Source organism: Homalodisca vitripennis, chromosome 4 (assembly GCF_021130785.1).
Source record: "Homalodisca vitripennis isolate AUS2020 chromosome 4, UT_GWSS_2.1, whole genome shotgun sequence".
NCBI classification, from domain to species: Eukaryota; Metazoa; Arthropoda; class Insecta; order Hemiptera; family Cicadellidae; genus Homalodisca; species Homalodisca vitripennis.
The window spans coordinates 119,602,041-119,621,219 of NC_060210.1; the positions used below are offsets into that span (position 1 = coordinate 119,602,041).

General features: G+C 32.7%; 1 protein-coding gene across 3 annotated transcripts; it reads right to left on the minus strand.

Moving 5' to 3' along the window:
- Positions 1–2,136: 2,136 nt before the first annotated feature.
- Positions 2,137–18,407, minus strand: LOC124360030 (nuclear transcription factor Y subunit beta-like). Of its 3 annotated transcripts, none has more exons than XM_046813278.1 (6): positions 18,301–18,407; positions 16,511–16,633; positions 13,919–14,202; positions 11,245–11,393; positions 6,527–6,740; positions 5,153–5,290 (listed from the first exon to the last, which is right to left on the minus strand). In XM_046813278.1, exons 2-5 carry the CDS (start codon positions 16,625–16,627, stop codon positions 6,532–6,534), a joined length of 759 nt encoding a protein of 252 aa, XP_046669234.1. In that variant the 5' UTR covers positions 16,628–16,633; positions 18,301–18,407; the 3' UTR covers positions 5,153–5,290; positions 6,527–6,531. The 3 variants fall into 3 exon arrangements, with proteins under 3 accessions (XP_046669235.1, XP_046669234.1, XP_046669233.1); XM_046813277.1 differs by having other exon boundaries at positions 13,919–14,205; XM_046813279.1 differs by lacking the exon at positions 6,527–6,740 and having other exon boundaries at positions 2,137–5,290; positions 13,919–14,205.
- Positions 18,408–19,179: the final 772 nt, after the last annotated feature.

The following is a 19,179-nucleotide window of genomic DNA, read 5'->3' on the forward strand; positions in this document are numbered from 1 at the left end:
ACAATATCAGTTATTTGTTACTGATGGATGCTATACTTGAGTTGATTGATACAAAAGAACGGAGTTCTTGGTTGTGTGGGATTCAGTTACTTGTACAAATCATCTTAGTATATCAAATTAAGCATTATGTTTTTATCTTTATAATAGTACTTTCTAATATCTCCAATCAATATAGCCTAGGGTAAAAAGATGCTCTGAAAATTATTGGCATTATTTACAACTATTACAATGTATACTTTTGAAAACTTAAATACAAACGCATTTATTTTCTCACAAACATATCAATATTATTTGTATCAGTACTTTGTTGGTGGATGTTTTTTTTTTCATAGACATATGAAATTTCATATAACGATGACAAAAACAAAAAAGACAGTGGAGTTGGGATCTTGATGCTGTGAAAACTGCAGCAATCAACCACATCTATATCTATTGAAAAGCCTATACCTAGATGCAATAATTACTTAAATGCATATGTAGCTATGTTGAAAATAGTTTAAGAATTGTTCTTTCAAATGTAAATAATGAAACAGATGTAGAAGTTACATGTAATTTTGTATTTACAAAGTAACAATTTTTGAACGACCCTTGTTTATCAATTTCAGTCAAGTACGTTTAATTTTTTTACCCTTTTATAGCATCCCATTTCAACCTCCACCAAAATTAACATGGCTGTCAATCAATTTCTTTATTGGGTGAAATTCCTCTATCGATTTTTAGGAAAGGTTGTGTCCTTATCCAATGCAAATTGGCTCTTGGTTTCTGGACTGAAAATGCACTGGAAGAAGTGACTGTCATTATGGCTAGCACTCTACCAAGCAATCCCTAACTGTATCTTTTTCCATTTTTGTTTTATTATCTTGTTGCTATAACGACTAAAAACAGTTAACCCTTTGACTAGTAATCTCACAACAAATTCGGGAATACCCTACATGCCGCATGCAGTAAAATCCGGATAGCTCAACAGTTTTCACAGTAATGTTTCATAATGAATAATCTCTCGCATGAATACGAATGTGATGTAGCGGAATAAATAAGAAACAGTTTCAAGTAGTTTTTGTTGTTCCCACTAAACTGCAGTTGTTCTTTTATTTATTTATTTCAGACCCAATTGACAGTATTCAGGTCATACGACGATATTCAACCGGTTGTTTCAAGTAATCAGCTGATTCTATTTCTGTTTGTGTAGTAAATACAGGTTTTAACCTCACTTTTACGTTTCCCATTGCCCTGATAGTAAACTTTTTGTTGTGTTTACCATGAGTAAATAAACGCGACTGTTTGTGTAATTACTAATTACGTAAAATTGAGCAAGAAGCAGGTGAATTTTTGGCTAAGATGCTACCCTGAGACTTACTGGTCGGCATTTTCCCGCCACCACCCTTTCTAGAGATAAGGACAAGCTGAAGAAATATGCCACGTGTGCAGATAGACCAGTATTGGTGAGCAGCGTCGCCAGGACACGATGTGCCGGGATTGCAACGTTCCGCTTTGTGTGTCCAACTGTTTTCACACCTTTCATACCACCTAAGGAGACTTGTGTACTGTTACTATCTTGTACCTTAGTATCTTTATGAAAAAATACTGATTATTTTTTCTTATTCTCATATTATGTGAATATGATAACTTTTATGTATAATTAGATTATTTTCTGTATAAATAAAAAAAAACTTAAAACACGTTTTATAACACATTTACTGCAGTAAAACAAAATCATCTAAAAATCGAAAATTAAAAAACTCACTTTTTAGGGCACTTACTGAGAAAAAACCCCCCCAGTCAAAGGGTTGAACACCATAACGGAGTGTCCTATGTACCAGTGTGTTAATGCTGCTGAAAATGTAAAAAAATAAACACCATTATTACATAGCTATTGTAACATAAAAAGAAAAAAGTATGATTAATTGTTGTTTCTTTTATATTTTAATTTAGAAATAATTTCGCTGTTAATTTAAAAAAATAAAGAAGTAATTTTGTTTTAAATTTAGTTTTACAAGTTTATAACCCGATTTAAGCTGGGTCGTTCTTGAGACCATGAGAACAATAGTTGTGTTGGTACAAGAAGCCACTTTAAGGAACTGAATCCTCAAAAATAAAGTGTGTTGGGTAAAAGGGATTGTAAATCAATAAAACTAGTATATTTGTATCCTCTTTAAAATTTAACTTCAGTACAGTTATTTTCTCACAGCATATATAAATAAAATTCACAACCAACAGAAATAAATCATTTATATACAAAACACAAGATATTACGGAATGATACATTTAGACACAGTCTCAAATAATTAATATCTACAAGAACTTAAAGTTCACAACAAGAAATATTGTCCTATTACACTACACAACACAGTTATGTTACGGTAACAGGAGAATATAACAGATCACTTAAATAATGGCCCAAAACCAATTCACACAATCGTAAAGTTACAACTTAAAAACCAACCTATTTTGAAATATTAATATTACAACATTCTTTACTAGATACCTATTAAGTAATAGTAAATTATAAAAGCCCACTAATAAAATGTTAATTTTTTATACAAGAACTTATAGTTTAATCAACATTTACATTTACAAGATAAATGCCAAGAACATTTTTTAATTAATAGTACAAACACATAGGTGATTCCCAAAAGTTACAGAACATATATATACACATTTCAAAAACCATTGAAAAATAAATTGTAAACTACTTAATGAGGATACCAATTTGATTTTCACTTCATGTATATTTAAATAAATGTAATTACAATTTAATATATTCACTTCATGCATATTTTAATAAATTTCATTACAATTTAATATATAATTGGGTAACTAGTTTTATTATAACAATATAAAGAATATACTTCTTTCTTATTGTTCAATAAATTTAATTAAAAACAATAATTTTTATTTTATATAAAAATTGTTATAGATTAATTAATTTTTTTACTTCTCTAAATATTAATTTATAAAGGACATACTTGATCAATTAGAGATATACATTGATATACACAGTTAGTTAATAGGTGCATGAAAATATGTGACATGTATAAAAACAACTCTTATGATAAGTTAATTCCAATCTATATTTAGCTATGTAATACTGTAAAGTGATTAAACATTAGAAAAACAGTAACTCAACTAAGTAAACAGTTATGGTCGTTTAAATAATGTCTAATGATTAATACACTAAAACCTAATTTCATAATTAATACCCTATTTTTAATAATTTTGACAATCTGCAACACTATCATGAATGAAAAACATCCAGCTCACTTCACGGACCAACCCTATTTCTGATTTCCTTATCTTGGGCAAACATTTTTATATACTTTAATAGTGGCACACAATTCTTATTTTGAAGTGTTGTAAAATTTTAAGACAGGAAATTGTTAATTGATACAATGGAGTATCCAAAGAGCCCGAAAGTTTGAGTCTTACCAATCAATCAAACATGTGTTTACAAGTTCGTTTATCCTGTAATTTTCTCATTGCCATCATGGTTATCCACAAGACACATTTGCAAATGTTAATTTTGGTTCCAAAATCAATAGAATTCTTGGACAAGAAAATGTAACAAGTTCCAAGCCTCCCATCAAGAGTTATCACACAGAGGGACAGACAGAAGGCAAGATTTTAAGAAGACTATTGGGTCAATTCAAGGTGTTAATTTGATTTCTAGATCTACAGGTAAAACATAAGTATATAAAGTGGCTCAGTTCACGTTGTACAGATAAAACTCTAAAATGACAGAGGTATTGATTAAGTGATTTTTTAGGGCACGATGTTACACTGAAATGGTAAGCGTCCAGAGTTGGTTTTATATTTACTACAACAAAAGTTTATAAACTAACAGAGAGGAAATCAGCCATCACAAGCAGTGGCAATGAATCACTGTTTCACAGCCACAGCCATACAGCACACATAATCGCTATTGTTGCAACATTTTTATACTTTGACAAAACATCAGTGACAATGTGGCGAACCCTGTAACAATTCATTCAGGAGTCTTGCCTCCCATTTAATTATTAATTTGTATCTAAACCCTTTACTAAACTACAACAAATAAAATTGCAACATCATTTCTACTACTTTTCCAATATAACTGTTCCAAATGTAACGGTTTATAATTAATTGAGCAATGTTAATTAACAGTATTAGAAAGATCCAAAAAAGAAAGATCTGATAAATAATGATTTATTATTAAAATAACATTGTTTTGTGCGTAAACATAAAATTTTTGCTTCATATGTTGGCAGGTTAATATGACACACTAACTTATCCCGTACTCAGACAGTCAGGAATAAATAAAAACATACAAGAGGCATTCAATAATCAAAGAGACAAAGTGATCTAGAGATAAAAACAGTTGTTACAAGTTTGGTACTTCTAATACTGTTGGTACCACTGATATGAATCTTCATCAGCTCATGAGTAACATGGTCTTAGTGATCACAACATGACTTTTAACAATCATATGTCCATTTAAATAAAACACATTGGTTGATCAAACTTGTAGATTTTTTTACCTTGGAGAAACAACCAAGTATCTCTTATATAACGATAAATGTTTATGGAATTTGTATGAATCGTGACAATTTCTTTAAGTGGGTTGGTTGAGTGGTTGAGGATCTAAAGCAAGTCAAACAGATGTGGGACATTGGCTCAAACACAAAAAGCTCCTTTGCAGCTAGTATATCAATGTGTATTGGATAAAAGTTTTGTAAAAACACAATTTCTTTGGACCAATTTGTCTCTTTAACTCTTTCAGCTCCAGTGGTCAACACATGATATCAATGGTGTTACAACTGCAGTCACATTGTTTGTGGAGTACAAAGTGCTAATTATTTCATGACTCTTGCACATTACTATTAATATCAGGGACTATTAAACAGGCAAATCTAAGTACTTAAACAAGGATACACGTAAGCGTATTTCATAAATTAATCTTTGTTCGATTTTTTTAATGACATGGATGGAAGACAACAAACTGCAGCCACCAAATTATAATTGATTAAACCCCAAACTTTTATGCTACTTAAATACCTCAGTTATTTGTTTTACGCCAAAAACTGCTAGATTAAAATTTGTAACTGTGGTTAAAATTTTAAAATGTATTTACTTGAACACAATATTATCAGTCTCTACAACGAGGCATTGATATCTTTTTTAGCCATCACCGCCAGGAACTCATGCCATTCGATGTAGCCATCGTGGTTGGAGTCCATGGAGGCCAACATATTGTCTACAGATTCGCTCAGTTCGTCATCAGTCCGGATAACCTGCATCTCTACGTTGTCGTCTCCTAAAATGAGGGAAAAAAATCACAACACATTACAAAATTTTCAAAATGAACTAGTTTTGTTAAAATTATCTTAAATATTTACATGAATTTTGAGTTCAGCTTCCTCTTAATGCAGCGTCTAGAATCAAGACGTTAAAGACTTAACTCCTGGAATCTGGAGTCATGTTCATCTGAAGAGACCCAAAAAAGTCAATGACGAAGAAGCACAAAAATTTCAGGAGTAAAATCTGTAACAGCGCCAGATTCCAGATGCTCCATTAAGAGGAATCTGAATTGGAGCTAAACTCAACATTTATATTGAATCAACCCTTTCCACCATGGATACTTTTTTGCTTTGAAAATTTTACAATGTTTCATTAGAAACACAATGTTTGATATCCATGTTCACTAAATCTAAGGATAAAACAATGTAAACAACTTAAATATGACTGCATGGTAATTAGTTTTATCTACACAATATTCTGCAATGTATAACTGTTTACCCATGGAACAATGCACACATATTAGTACATTCCGTCTAAAACTGTTACAATCTTAAAAAACATTTAAACGAAGAACACAAACAATATTGCACACATATGACAAAGACACACAAACCACGGTTGAAGGCTAAATAACAGATGGAACCCCAGACATCTTGATGATCCGTAACATAACCCAGAAGCTTTTAAACAATCAGGCATAATAATAAGCAATCATTCCACCATCTGAAATTCATATTAACAGTAATGTAACGTTTTATAAGCTAAATGCCAGTACCAGCATTTAAACTAGTCTGATACATAAAGAAAATGGACTATTTCCAAGTAGTGAAAAGGATTATAGAAAAACTGTTTACATTCTTTTCAAGGCATCTGTTATCGTTTTAGTTAACTGTTTTCTTAGTGATTACAGAAATAAATCAAGAAAAAACCAGCAGGACAGACAGTAAAAACAGCCAATAACATTTTGTTTATATTGCAATGTCATATATTTGGTTAGTATTGCAGAAATATTAATTGATTTTCAATGATTCGTACAAGGTATAGCTACAGAACATTAAAAAAGTACTGTACGTGACAAAAATTGTTCAAAATAAGATACAATTGAAACAGAGATAAAATATTTACTTTAACAACTTAATTCTGTATTTTTTCTACACTTTTAAAATAAAGAAATATAAAAATCAAAAATTGCAATAAAAAACAAAGTTTTTAATTTCTGATTGACACCCTGCTGCTTAGTAACACCACTCACCTGTCTCACGAGTGTTTGTTTGCCTGTTGTGCCTGGGCAGCCGCCGCCGCCTTCTGCTGTGCACGCACAAACTCCGGGTAGTCGATGTAGCCGTCAGTGTTGGCATCATCCATGTTCAGTATCGGGTCTATGAGGTTGCTCAACTCCTCATCAGTGAAGATCTTCTCACGTGGCGGTGTCTGGTGGCCGGTCGATGGGTCCTGGTGGCCCTGCTCTAAAAACGCCACACCCTCTCTCTACTAGCCACTCATTACAATGCAGCATTCCAGCCATGCTCAGGGTGTTAGTCAACTATTTGTTAATCATGTGTGTAACTGACTCTAACCAACTCGAACCTTCACAGGGAGACACACAGTAATGTCCATAACAATGTTAACCCTATGCACTCGAAGGCAGTATTTATAATTTGTCCTTGAAGCTCATATGGCCAGCTCTACTGGTTGCTGCCACTTTGTCGGAAGCACAGATTAATTTTTGCCATAATGTTATCTCAGCTCGTATGTTCAGCTGTACTGGCCAAGATATAATACGTCCATAGCTCGTAAGGCCAGCACCACTGGCCACTTAACATAGCAGCTATTTTCTAATATTCTCTTTGTTTTATAATGAATGGTGAGTCCTGAAACCTATCGAGCAGCTTTATTTTAATGTAATTTTTAAATAAAGCAGTAAATTTTTAATTAGCCTATAATTCTTCTCAAAACATTAAGTGAGCAAATAAGACGAATCACGCATAGTGGGCCTATACACTGAAGTGATAGAATAATAGAAACCTAGAAAGTTTTTCTAGAAGATGTGTACTAACTATTCTTCACTCCACATAGGTATGTATTTTTAAAAGTTTTATTCCGTACAAAAATGTAAAGACTGAGAAAAATATAAAATAGTTCATGTCTGAGTACAACATAACTGTAAAGGTCTACTTTATAACATTTGATTTATATATCTTTGCTAACAAAATACGTATAAGAGTTAAATTTCCCAAATGTATGATTATCTTTATATTAGAAAGATTCTTTAAAAATAAATGTTAAATTAATTTTCATTTTTCTTACTGTGTTAATAATGCGGAGGAAATTGAAAAATAATTCAATCTGGGGAGGCAAACAATAAATATAGCCATCGAGCTGTCAATGAAAGTGGCGCGGCCATCTGTACTGGCCATACAAGTTGTGAAGACAAACTATTGCAAAACTAATGCGAGCTCTCTGCAACCTTGGTGTGGCCAGAGCTACTAGCCTTTCGAACACAAAGGGTTAAAATTAAAGTTATGTTTAATCTGTAAACATATATGATTGGGGTCCCCTCTCGCCAACGAAGTACCTATCATTCATTACATCTCATTTGGGTATGGAGACATGTCATTATTACAAATATGAACAGTGTTTATAAATTACTTTTGAAACTGCGTTAAATAAATATAACTAGCAACTAGTTTTTAAAGTTTTTTTTTAATACAAAAAAAGAAATATGCCTAAAGTCTGTTGTTGCCATATTATGAGATCTCATCAAATGCACAACACAGTTCACAAAAGGCTACTTAGTGCCCGATAGGATACACACTGTATTAAGTGAAATACTAATCTTTCCTATTCCTGTATATGAACAAAAAGATATTCTAAATATGGATACCCCCCAGCCTTGGTCAAATATAAGGCAGTACACTAAAATTTCGTACAGTTGGTGAGAGTCAAACTTGTCATTAATTAATATTTAGATATGTATAGTTAGAAATATACTACTTGAATACAAATTTAATATTGTGTTTTTGAAGAATTTAGAACTTCTGAAAAATGAATGTTACATAAATCTTTCATAGGGTCTAAACATTTTAAAATTATGACATAATTCACAATTTTTATGAACTATGGAAACAGAGTTTGAAATTTAGTAATTAAAATAAATACTATTTATTATTATATTTTGCAGTTGTTTCTTACACAAAGTATAATTTATAGTTTAATTAATTTTTGATAAATTAATTAGACCATTTACAAACATTTAGAAACACACACATTAAGAGCTGCCTGTGGTAAAATGACCTTGACTTATCTCCCTTAAAAACAATGTTGAATTTCGTGCAGTTTTACAGCCTTATTTTTTAACGTAGTATTACGGGATATGTTTCTTTTTAAATATTTAAACGATTAAGTACACTGTCAAAACATTATAATAATCTCCCATAATTCTATGACTAAAAATGAGAGTACAAAACTGTAAAAGGTTTAACATTGTTCTTATGGAGAAAAACTCAAGATTATTGTACTGCAACCGGCTCTTAATTTAAGGTCTTATGATAACATTTTGTGATTTAATTAATAGTACGAGGGCTGTTTTTTTTTTTCAAGTTCCGTTTGTTTCTCCAAATAACCAGCGTAGTGGCGGGAGGAGGCGGGGCTGCGTGTTGTGCAATTGCGCCGCTCCCCCACTACAACCAACGCCGTTGCCGGCTCCAATCCATCAGTCGTAGCCGAGCTACGGGCGAGTAAAGATGGTCGCTACGATCAATTCTCCCGCCAGTTGTGAGTTGCGAAGTGTGATTCGTTTCCTTCAAGCTGAAGGATGTAGTGCTGCTGAAATCCATCGCAGAATGAGTGTTGTGTAAGGTGAACACTGTATGAGTGATAGCGCGATAAGAAAATGGTGTAGGCTATTTGCTGAAGGTCGAACAGACGTCCATGACGAAGGCGGTCAAGGACGCAAGTCGGTCGCTACTGCAAGTTTGGTTGAACGAGTTGACCAAGCGATCCGGGAGAAACGGAGGTTTACAATTGATGAACTTTCTACCGAATTTCCAGCCATTTCAAGGTCTTCCTTGTACAAGATTGTGACCACCGAGCTAGGGTACCGAAAATTGTGTGCCCGTTGGGTACCCAAAATGTTGAGTGAGGATCACAAAACGAAGCGAAATGGCGTCAGCCCTAACTTTTCTGACGCGATATGACAACGAGAAAGACAGTTTTTTAAAGTCTATTGTTACTGGGGATGAAACTTGGGTCCTGTATGAAAATCCAGAAACCAAGGAACAATCAAAGCAATGGATGCACACTCACTCCCCTAGCAAGCCCAAAAAATTCAAGCAGACTTTGACCAAAAGGAAAACAATGGCTACAGTGTTTTGGGACCAAAAAGGTGTGCTTCTGGTTGAGTTCATGCAACAGGGAACAACGATAACAAAGGAATCATACTGTGAGACTCTACATCGCCTCCGGAGAGCAATACAAAACAAACGGAGAGGAATGCTGTCATCCGGCGTGGTCCTGATCCACGATAATGCACGACCGCATAGTGCCAATGTCACAAAACAACTTCTGCAAAAGTTCAAATGGGAAGTTTTCGACCATCCGCCGTATAGTCCTGACTTGGCGCCCAGTGACTATCACCTCTTTCGAGAAATGAAGGCGTGGTTAGGTGGACGACGCTTCGCTGACAACGAAGAGCTTCAAGCAACTGTAAGGGTCTACCTGAGCTCACTGGCGGCAGACTTCTTCGAGGAGGGTATAGGAAAGCTTGTCTCTCGCTACGACAAGTGCCTCAACATTTTTGGTGACTACGTAGAAAAATAAGTAAGAAATTACGAATCTTTTGGTAATAAAATCATCTTTTTATCTCAATGTGTTTATTATTTATGGCCTATCGGAACTTGAAAAAAAAACAGCCCTCGTATTTTAAAAAACATTTTTAACTGTACAATATATAATACTTTTTTAATAAAAAAATTAGATAATTACCGCTTTGTCCTATTCATTATTTTTTTATAAAAAGAATAAAACGGGATGTTAAATGATGAAAATATTTTTATTTCATTAAGAAGAATACACAATATTAAAAGCAAGCTATAACGAATCCACAACACATTCCCACATTCAACAAAACAAACCAAGTTAGACCAAACAGATTAATGTTTTGTACAATAATGCTTGTTGTATAACTGGTTCATTTTAGAAAATGTTTTATATTACTGATCAGAATTTATAATTAAATTACCACAGTAAATGGTTGTTGACAGGCTTGACAAAGTGGTTTAATAAATAAAAGTGTTTTTGAACAATGTGTTCAATCATTACATATTTTCAACCCTTCTAATGCTATGGACTGTAAATGATAAGATACTGTAACAACGTCTAAATGGTGAACTACACATAAAATACTAATGCTTCAGCATTACTGATAACAAAGTGATAGTTTTGTTGTCATTGACTCAGTACTATTGATATTAATGGCAACATTCTTTCTTCAATTGGATGTAAAGTACCACATGTTGAATAGTTTTTTATCATATTTATAAGGCAAAAGAATATTTGAAAATATTTGTAATTTTTTCCACGGTTTAAATAGAAGCCTATGAAATCTATTGTGTTCAATAATTTTGTTTCACATTGTCTACGTAAAACATCTTTTAATCAAGAAATAATTTTCAGTATTTTACAAGGTTTAGCACTAAAAGGGTTAAGAATTTATATCAACAATGAATTTTCCCTCATGATTGAAATTTAATTATTACCATTGCACACTAAAAATGGCTAAGTTAATCAACCAAATTAAAAGACAACACTCTTCAAATTTATTAGTATTTTAAAACATGTTTAACCATAATTAACACTCAGAGAGATAACCACTAAAAATGACCATTCTAACTAGCAAAACTAGCGGAGACGGCAGCTATGGTAACAGTTTACGTGACATGCCGATAAGAGATTTAGCTTTAGTCCACTCACCATGCCAGTGTATCAGAGACTTGATCAGCTCACAGCCATCCAACTTGTTATTGTTGTCTGCATCGTGCATCTTGAAGTAGTGGAACTGTAACTCTTGTTCTGTCATCTTGCTGGTGTCAATATTGACATTCAGATGCTCTTGCATGTGTCTGGAACATGCAGAGCATAATAAGTAATAATTATTGTTTTGTCATTTGGATGGAGCAAAGTACATATTAATATAATCTTGTGTGCCTTGATAGACTAGAACAGAGCACTGAAGAGGATGCTAGAATCACTATGCCATTTTAAAGTAGTGGAACTGTATAGTATTGTATCTTCATTTTGTCAATGTCATACTGAGATCAGAGAAGATTGAAATGACTGGCAACTCAAAATTGTTATTTCTAAACAGTATAACCATTAAAACTATTTTCATTGTAATGAGATCTCTTCAAAAAGTATCTGACCTTCCTTTGGTGGTAAATTATTACGCGATCAAAAGACTTGCTACATTGAAATCGCATAGGAGAATGTGAATTCACTCAATAACAACTGTGCTATGTTATAATATTACGAGTGATGAAACAAGAAGAGTAATAACACAAAAAAAAACACAAAATAAAGCAACACTCAAATTTTATTGTAATCAGTACGGATTAGCAGACATAGAATATTTTCTTGAAGGAAACAGTGCAAACTGTGAACAGTTCATGACCATGCACCAGCTCAAAAATATTCAGCACCTTTTAGTAAAACAAAATATAAAACAACTTATACAGCCTTCATAGAGTCCAACCATAGCTCTGCATGATTTCTTGCTGTCCCTAAAATTAAAACTTTCTCTGAAACAAAAGATCTGATAACAATGAAAAAAATCAAACAAAATTTGAAAAGGGATCTGTTTATCGTTTTTGAGTTAAAGGAATGTTTCCAGGAGTATAGGGAGCATTGGACTACATTGGCTTGTGGAGGTGAGTACTTTGAAGGTGATCAGATCGGAGTTGCTATCAGCCAAACGACTCATGTTTTTGTCAAATATCAAGGTTTCATACAATTTTAACACACCTCATAAAAAGGTAAAATGAAGGGAAGATGTTAATTTAATTACACGTTTTATCACAAGCAAAAATATACACAATCTAGTTAATCAGACTAAATTACTTTCTTTCTGTCTTAGATATTATTACATCCTAATTCTTATAATATTATAAATGCAAAAGTGCCTTTGTTTATTCGTTTTACTATCAACAAGGACGTTCTTATGGTCCCTGGCATAAATACAGGCCTATTCTTCCCATTTTGGTCTCTAAAGTTGTGAAATATTTATTGAAAGAGACTGTCAAATGTAATCAACTGTTCTGTGTAAACGTTGTTTTATGACAGCTCAACCATATGTTTAATTAACTTTAACCACTATTTTCAATTTGTTTACATTTATAATGTGTAAATTCTTTAACACTTACACTACCAAGAGCTGATTAGATTGGCTCTGCACTTCGATCGTAAAACCGCTGAGAGTAGATGGGATCAGTTTATTATTATAATTATTTTTATTTCGGTTACTATGGGTATTAAAATACATTTTTATATTTTAATTGAAATTTTGTCTTACTATTCAATATTTTAAACTGTTATGAAAAGTAAATAAACTACAGTATATGTAACCGTTTTTAGATTTTGATTAGGTAAGGAATCATTTACCTTAGAAAACACGTGCTAAACCATATGGTCAGACGGTCAGAATTTGACACCGAAGACTTCCTTTGAAGCAGTCGGTAAAAACTATGCTAGATGAAAGTTCATTGGACTGTGCTTTTGAACTAATGCAACAATTCCAGCTCTAAATAATATTATAAAATATTTCTCAGTTTATAAAGAAACAAACACATAAAGAGCGTCATTGTTAATGTACTTTTAACTGTACATTTTTAACCAATATGTATTAAGTATTAGACATAAGTAAAAGTTACTAGGCTACCTAACTTTTAATAAAAATGTAAAGACTGTAATAAAACCCATCTTAGTTGTTTTCTAACAGAAGTAGGCTTCTCAGAGCTGTGTGTGTGAGTGTATGTATTTTCTCGATCAGGAAAAAGGCAAAGACTATGGAACAAAAAATACTAAGAAAAAAGTAAATTACAACGGCCATAAATATGCACGTTTTACATATTTACTTGATCGTTGCAAGGTAAACTCAACATTGGCTTCCGAAATATAATTTACTCAAACCAGAAGAGCTAATACAAGTCCAAAAACTATGAAATTACATGTGAAGCCCTGGGTAACTTCTAGTACTGTATATTTTGCTAGTGTGTTTCAAACAACAATTCATCCACATAACAAACGACCATTTTAGAACAAGTGGACACTGCTTAAAAAGCAAATGTTAAACTGAATCATTTAATGATTCCTAATCTTCTAAATAGGCCAAGTAATATAACGGAATTCATTCCTCAATTTGCTCTTTTCTATTATTATTGATCATTTCCTTATCGTTGTTTCTGTTTCATTTTGAATTAAACCAGTGTATGCACCGTGCTCACACTTAAATCCCAATAGTTATTCTCACAAAACTGCCACTTTGACAGTTTTATTTACTTTTTAAACCAACTTTAGCTTCTTATCGCTTAATAAATTTCTTATTAATCTCCGAGCAAATGCTCAGAATTCTACTATTACAGGAAAAACTCACTCTCTCTCTTCTGCGAGGTTGGCAGCATTGAGCAGCTGGGGCTGGTCATGATGATCGTGATGGGGCTGCTGTTGTTGTTGTTGTTGTTGCTGTGGAGGAGGCGGAGGAGGGCGGTATGCCTCCTGAGGTATTGCACTCTGGATAGGCTGTTGTTGGACCGGCTGATGCTGGATGGGCTGCTGTTGTATAGGCTGTTGCTGAATAGGCTGTTGTTGCATGGGCTGTTGCTGGATGGGCTGTTGTTGGTACTGGACTTGTTGTGGAGGTGGAGGTGGTTGGTACTGCTGCTGGTAACAAATTCAACTGAAGTTCCTCTTTACTTTTCCTCATATTTACTTCACCAAACAAGAAACTGTATGTTTATAGTGATTTCAAATTAATATTATTTTTTATGTTGTCTATGTTGATCATATTTCTAATCCATTATTTTAAAGTGCTGAATGACACTGGATAAAGAACAGCCCTTATACATACAACATCCAAGAAAAAAAATCGGTACTTTGGGATTATACCGACCACACCCAGACATGAATCGTTATTTAACATTTTGCTTCTACTGATTACTAGATTAGCGTAGAAGACTATTTCGTCAGTATAAAACAGGAATTGTCTTATTGCAAACCCCTCCCCATCCTCAGACAGAGGTCAAAGTCGAGCGTCTAGTAGATAACGTGATTGCAGAGCCTCGCCGCCGCCCGTTCAGCTGGTGCATCGCTTTGTTGTACTTTCGTGTTTTACCTCTATATTTCTCCAAACACAAAAATTTAACAAAAACAAACATTTACCAAACTAAACTCTTTATTAAAAAAACACTCAAAACTTGTTTTTATTCTTGATCACATTCCGCCACCCAAAATGCGAGTGCCTCCGGCCATCAGCGCGGGCTTCAACACAGCACCTTCGGTGCTGCCCCGCGCTGATGTCGACGAAAGAAAAACATCCCTCGAGATAGTACCTATCAGTAAAATATCAAATTCTAGAGGGGCTAATCAGAAATATAAATTGAATTGAAATGGAAAGGCAATTATGTACCGTGCAAATCACGTGATGCCGCGCGGCCTGCCGTAATCAGGATTCTCGAGAAAAAGATAAGATAACAGCGACAACAATACCGATCACAATACCTGGAAATGCTTGTAAGTTTGTAATTTTGTAATTGAAGAGTTGTTTTTTCGTTCTATCATGTTTGTTTCTATAAATTTCTATTTTTGTGTTCTTCATACTGGTGTGGTCGGTATAATCCCAAAGTACCAAAAAATCTTTGTTCTATTTGTCCTTGTATCGTATTAACATAGGAGTGACATTGTTACATTTAAACCTTCACCTGCCCAAAGACCAGTTACTGAGTAATTGTTTTGGCTAAATTAGAAACCTACTAAATCCATTCTCCTTAAAAAAATACTCCTTCTATGCAAACTATTTGGAAAATTGTATGTTAAGTTTGAGTTATTTTGCTTATATGAAAATAAAATTATGTTCCATAAACAGTTTGAATTCTTATCTTTCATTTGCTAGGCCACACCATCATACTTTAACTGACAGAACCACAACTAGATTGCCAAACTTGATCTATTCACCAAAACGTAACCTCTTTGTGTATTCTTTATTCAAGTTTTATTTTGTAATCCACTTTTGTTAGCAAAGTTCCACTGAATGAACTGGTGAACTGACAATTTTACTATACATAGGAAACAAAGTGAGGTGTATAACCATTTTATGGATAGGATTTATTACAAGACTAGACTACAAAACATCCATACAAACTTGATTCCTCAATGTGCTATCGCATTTTAGAAAATACGGTCTTGATCCTCTCCACTTGTGTCATGAGATGCAGGCTCCTCTACGAGATACCTTATCAGTGACAGGTAGACTGCCTCGAGTTATTATCCCTCGTAGAATTCAAAATCCCGTTCAACAAGAATTATTAAGTATTCTGTATCGCCAATACATTTATTGCAGTTTATAATCCGGCCCCTCCTTTTTATACCATTTTATGTTCAACTGTTTGTCCCCAATATTCTGTTGTCATACAGTTATATTTATATTGTTATGGAGTTGTTTACCTGTCAGTTATTTCTGTTGTTAATTACTATTATCAATGTTGTTAAATTATTTATTATTATCAGTTGTTACTATATTATTATCATTGTTAGTTTTATTGTGTTTATATTCCTGTTATATGTAACAAGCAATATTGTAAATAGAGTTTTCGATATAACAACTAAATATCACAGTTAACTAGAACTTTGGTCATGACAGTTTTGAAGTAGGCTACTATTAAACATTAGATATGTTTCAATTACTTTTAAATACTAATTATTTTAAGACACAAATAATAAAATTACATTATACAAGCTGTTTGTATATATAAATCTATGCAACTTCAAATTAGCCTGTATATCAATGGTCCTAGAGTGCCGAAAGGGGGCGAGGGGTCAAACTAGCCCAGGGATCATGAAGAGCACTCAAAAGTGGGACTATGATATGGCTTCCGGTTTCTCTTATTTTATTGATGTCAGTTCATTTATATTATTAAGTGAATTTCAATAAAAGAAACAGAGTAAGCAAACTCAGACTAAGGAGTCTAACCTGTTGAGGTGGTGGTTGGTAGTTGTTAGGATTTACACCAGGAGCAACTTTCTGTGGGTTTGTTATCACTATGAGGGTAGTGACAACTACTAGAATGGAACTCAACACTCTGTCCATCCTCTTCTGCAATAAAGAAAGACGTGATAAACACAAGCAACTAACTATGTAATAATATTTATATCTATGAAATGAGCAAACATGGTCTTGTTTGCTCTAATTACTTACTGTTTTCTTCACATACCTGTGGAATCTGTGTAATCTTAAAGATAACATGACTTTTCTAGAATTCACTGGAAGAACTAGTTCTAAAACTTCCTCCTCAAGAGTAGCTTAATAATTGAGTAATAATTAAAAAGGTAATAATTTAATGATGAATAAAAAATTATCTAGGCTATGTGTATTTATAATATGTTACAATACAAAAGTGTTACATCGGGTAGAGTGTGAGTAAGCTGACACGGTTTTTTATATAGAAATTATCAAATGATATTAAATTTATACACATTGATATAATCAACCAATTTTTTTTTTTTTTTTTTTTTTCCTTCTGAGGGAAGAGGACACTTTGTCCCCGCACTTAGTCCTAAAAGGACCTTTGCGCCTCCCTTACTTTAATTTGTCCCCTCAAAAACCGAGGCTATTGCAAAAAACCAATCAAGATTTAATCAACCAATAGTAATTAATATGAATAATAACTAAACAATCTATACCGACTGAATACACATTTTCATATTCTAAACACAATTTGTTCTGTAATTTTTTTAAATCAAAAAGATAGTTAACTTTAGAAAACTATACGAAACAACACTTAAAGACCATTTCCTGTGTCTTTCTCAGTTTTAAGATGTTTGTTTTGTTGTTACATTTCTTTACTATTTAAATAGCACTTTTCCAGTCATGTATCTTAATTATACCATTTGATTGATGCTTATGATTCCTTTATTATTTATGACTATACGTAATTTTTTAAACTACTTCTATTGATTTGAAACATGTGACTTAAGTATTTTCGATACGTTGATATCGATTAAAAATGTAAAAACCGGGTCCACTTATCGTACTCTGCCCATAATATCTTTAGTTCGATTTTACTATTTAGAGGGATAAATGTGTCTGACAGCTTGTGAAAAAACCACAAGTACATTACCATTGTTCTTTCGGCCAATAACCAAATATCATAAAAATGATTAAAACTTCATCTGAATTAATTTGAAACAATATTTTTACTCCATGCATTAAAAAAGCTAGCAATAATTTATTGTAAATAATTATAATCAGAATGTTTTTGTAGTCCATAGTTTAGGTAGTTTTAGTCCATAATTTGTGGTACCCTGATTCAATTGTGGTGGTGGCCAATAAGCTAGATTAATGCTCAGACTATCAGTGATCCTCTATACAATGATTTAAAAAGTACATATATTAAAATAAATTATCAAATAAACATCTAATGTTTCAACTGGAGCATTATGCTAGTTATATTGATTGATAAATGTCAGGTCAAAACTATATAGGAGAAGACTTTTATTAGACTAATTAATTAAATTATGATAATTCACTGACAAGATTGATATCAAGAGTATTTTTTAAATTAGTCAAACTTTCAAATATATAATCTGACATAAAACTAGCAATAGCTGATGCAAGTTATAATTCAATTTACGACATTTATATTTGAGTATTTATATAGGCTACTATAATACGACATTATTTTGAAAATAAAGGCGGCGATAATGAATTAAGACCATACAGTAATAAATATACGATATAATTTTATTAATAATAAAACTAACCTTTAATTAATTCTAGAACGACAAACTTATGGTTATGGAAGAATCCAACCAAGCAAAGCGCCAACAAAACAAGTCAAAGCCCAAAACAACTTAACAACACGTTGCTCTTTCCAAAGAGTATTAAAACGATAAAGACCCTCTTCCATAAATTTCTTGTGAGATTGTATGCGATACCTCAAATGATAAGAAGACTATTTGGTATTATGATATTAATAATATGAATAACTCATTTGAAATGTCATATTAATAATTTCATATAGAACCTCTTATTTAATTTTCATTCTGCCAAGACTTCAACGTATGCACTTATCAAAACTACCATCCACAATAGCTAGCTATTCATGTGTTATATTTATGTCTTGTTCATCTCCTTGACCTATCTAACTTATGATCTTCATGTAAAATTTTATCATTGTCAAAGAATTAAGAATCCTTTATTGTCATTCTACATAAAAAAATGTATTGACTAAGTCATAGTTTGATAAAAATGTGCCTAAAAAATATACATTAGAATATAAATTTAAAATGGCGTAATAAAAATAGATTTCATGTACTAATCAACGACTAACTACCGGAAAGTTATAACGAAAAGTATTAAGTGTTTGTAACTTTATTGCATGGTGCAATTAATCACCTAAATTTAAAATATGGAGTCCATTGCTGAGGCTATGAATATTTACAGCGCAGTTACTGCGCGCCGGCCGAAGTAACACGGCTTAACCAAACTAAACAGAAGATCAAAGGAATTGAACCGAACGAGCGTTTTGATGTCTGTTCTATAATCTGGATTATTCGCGAGAAGTTGTTTACAACGGAAACTTATATTACGTTGTAAGTCTTGAATATTAATTGTGACTGTAATAGGAAACTAAAAATGGT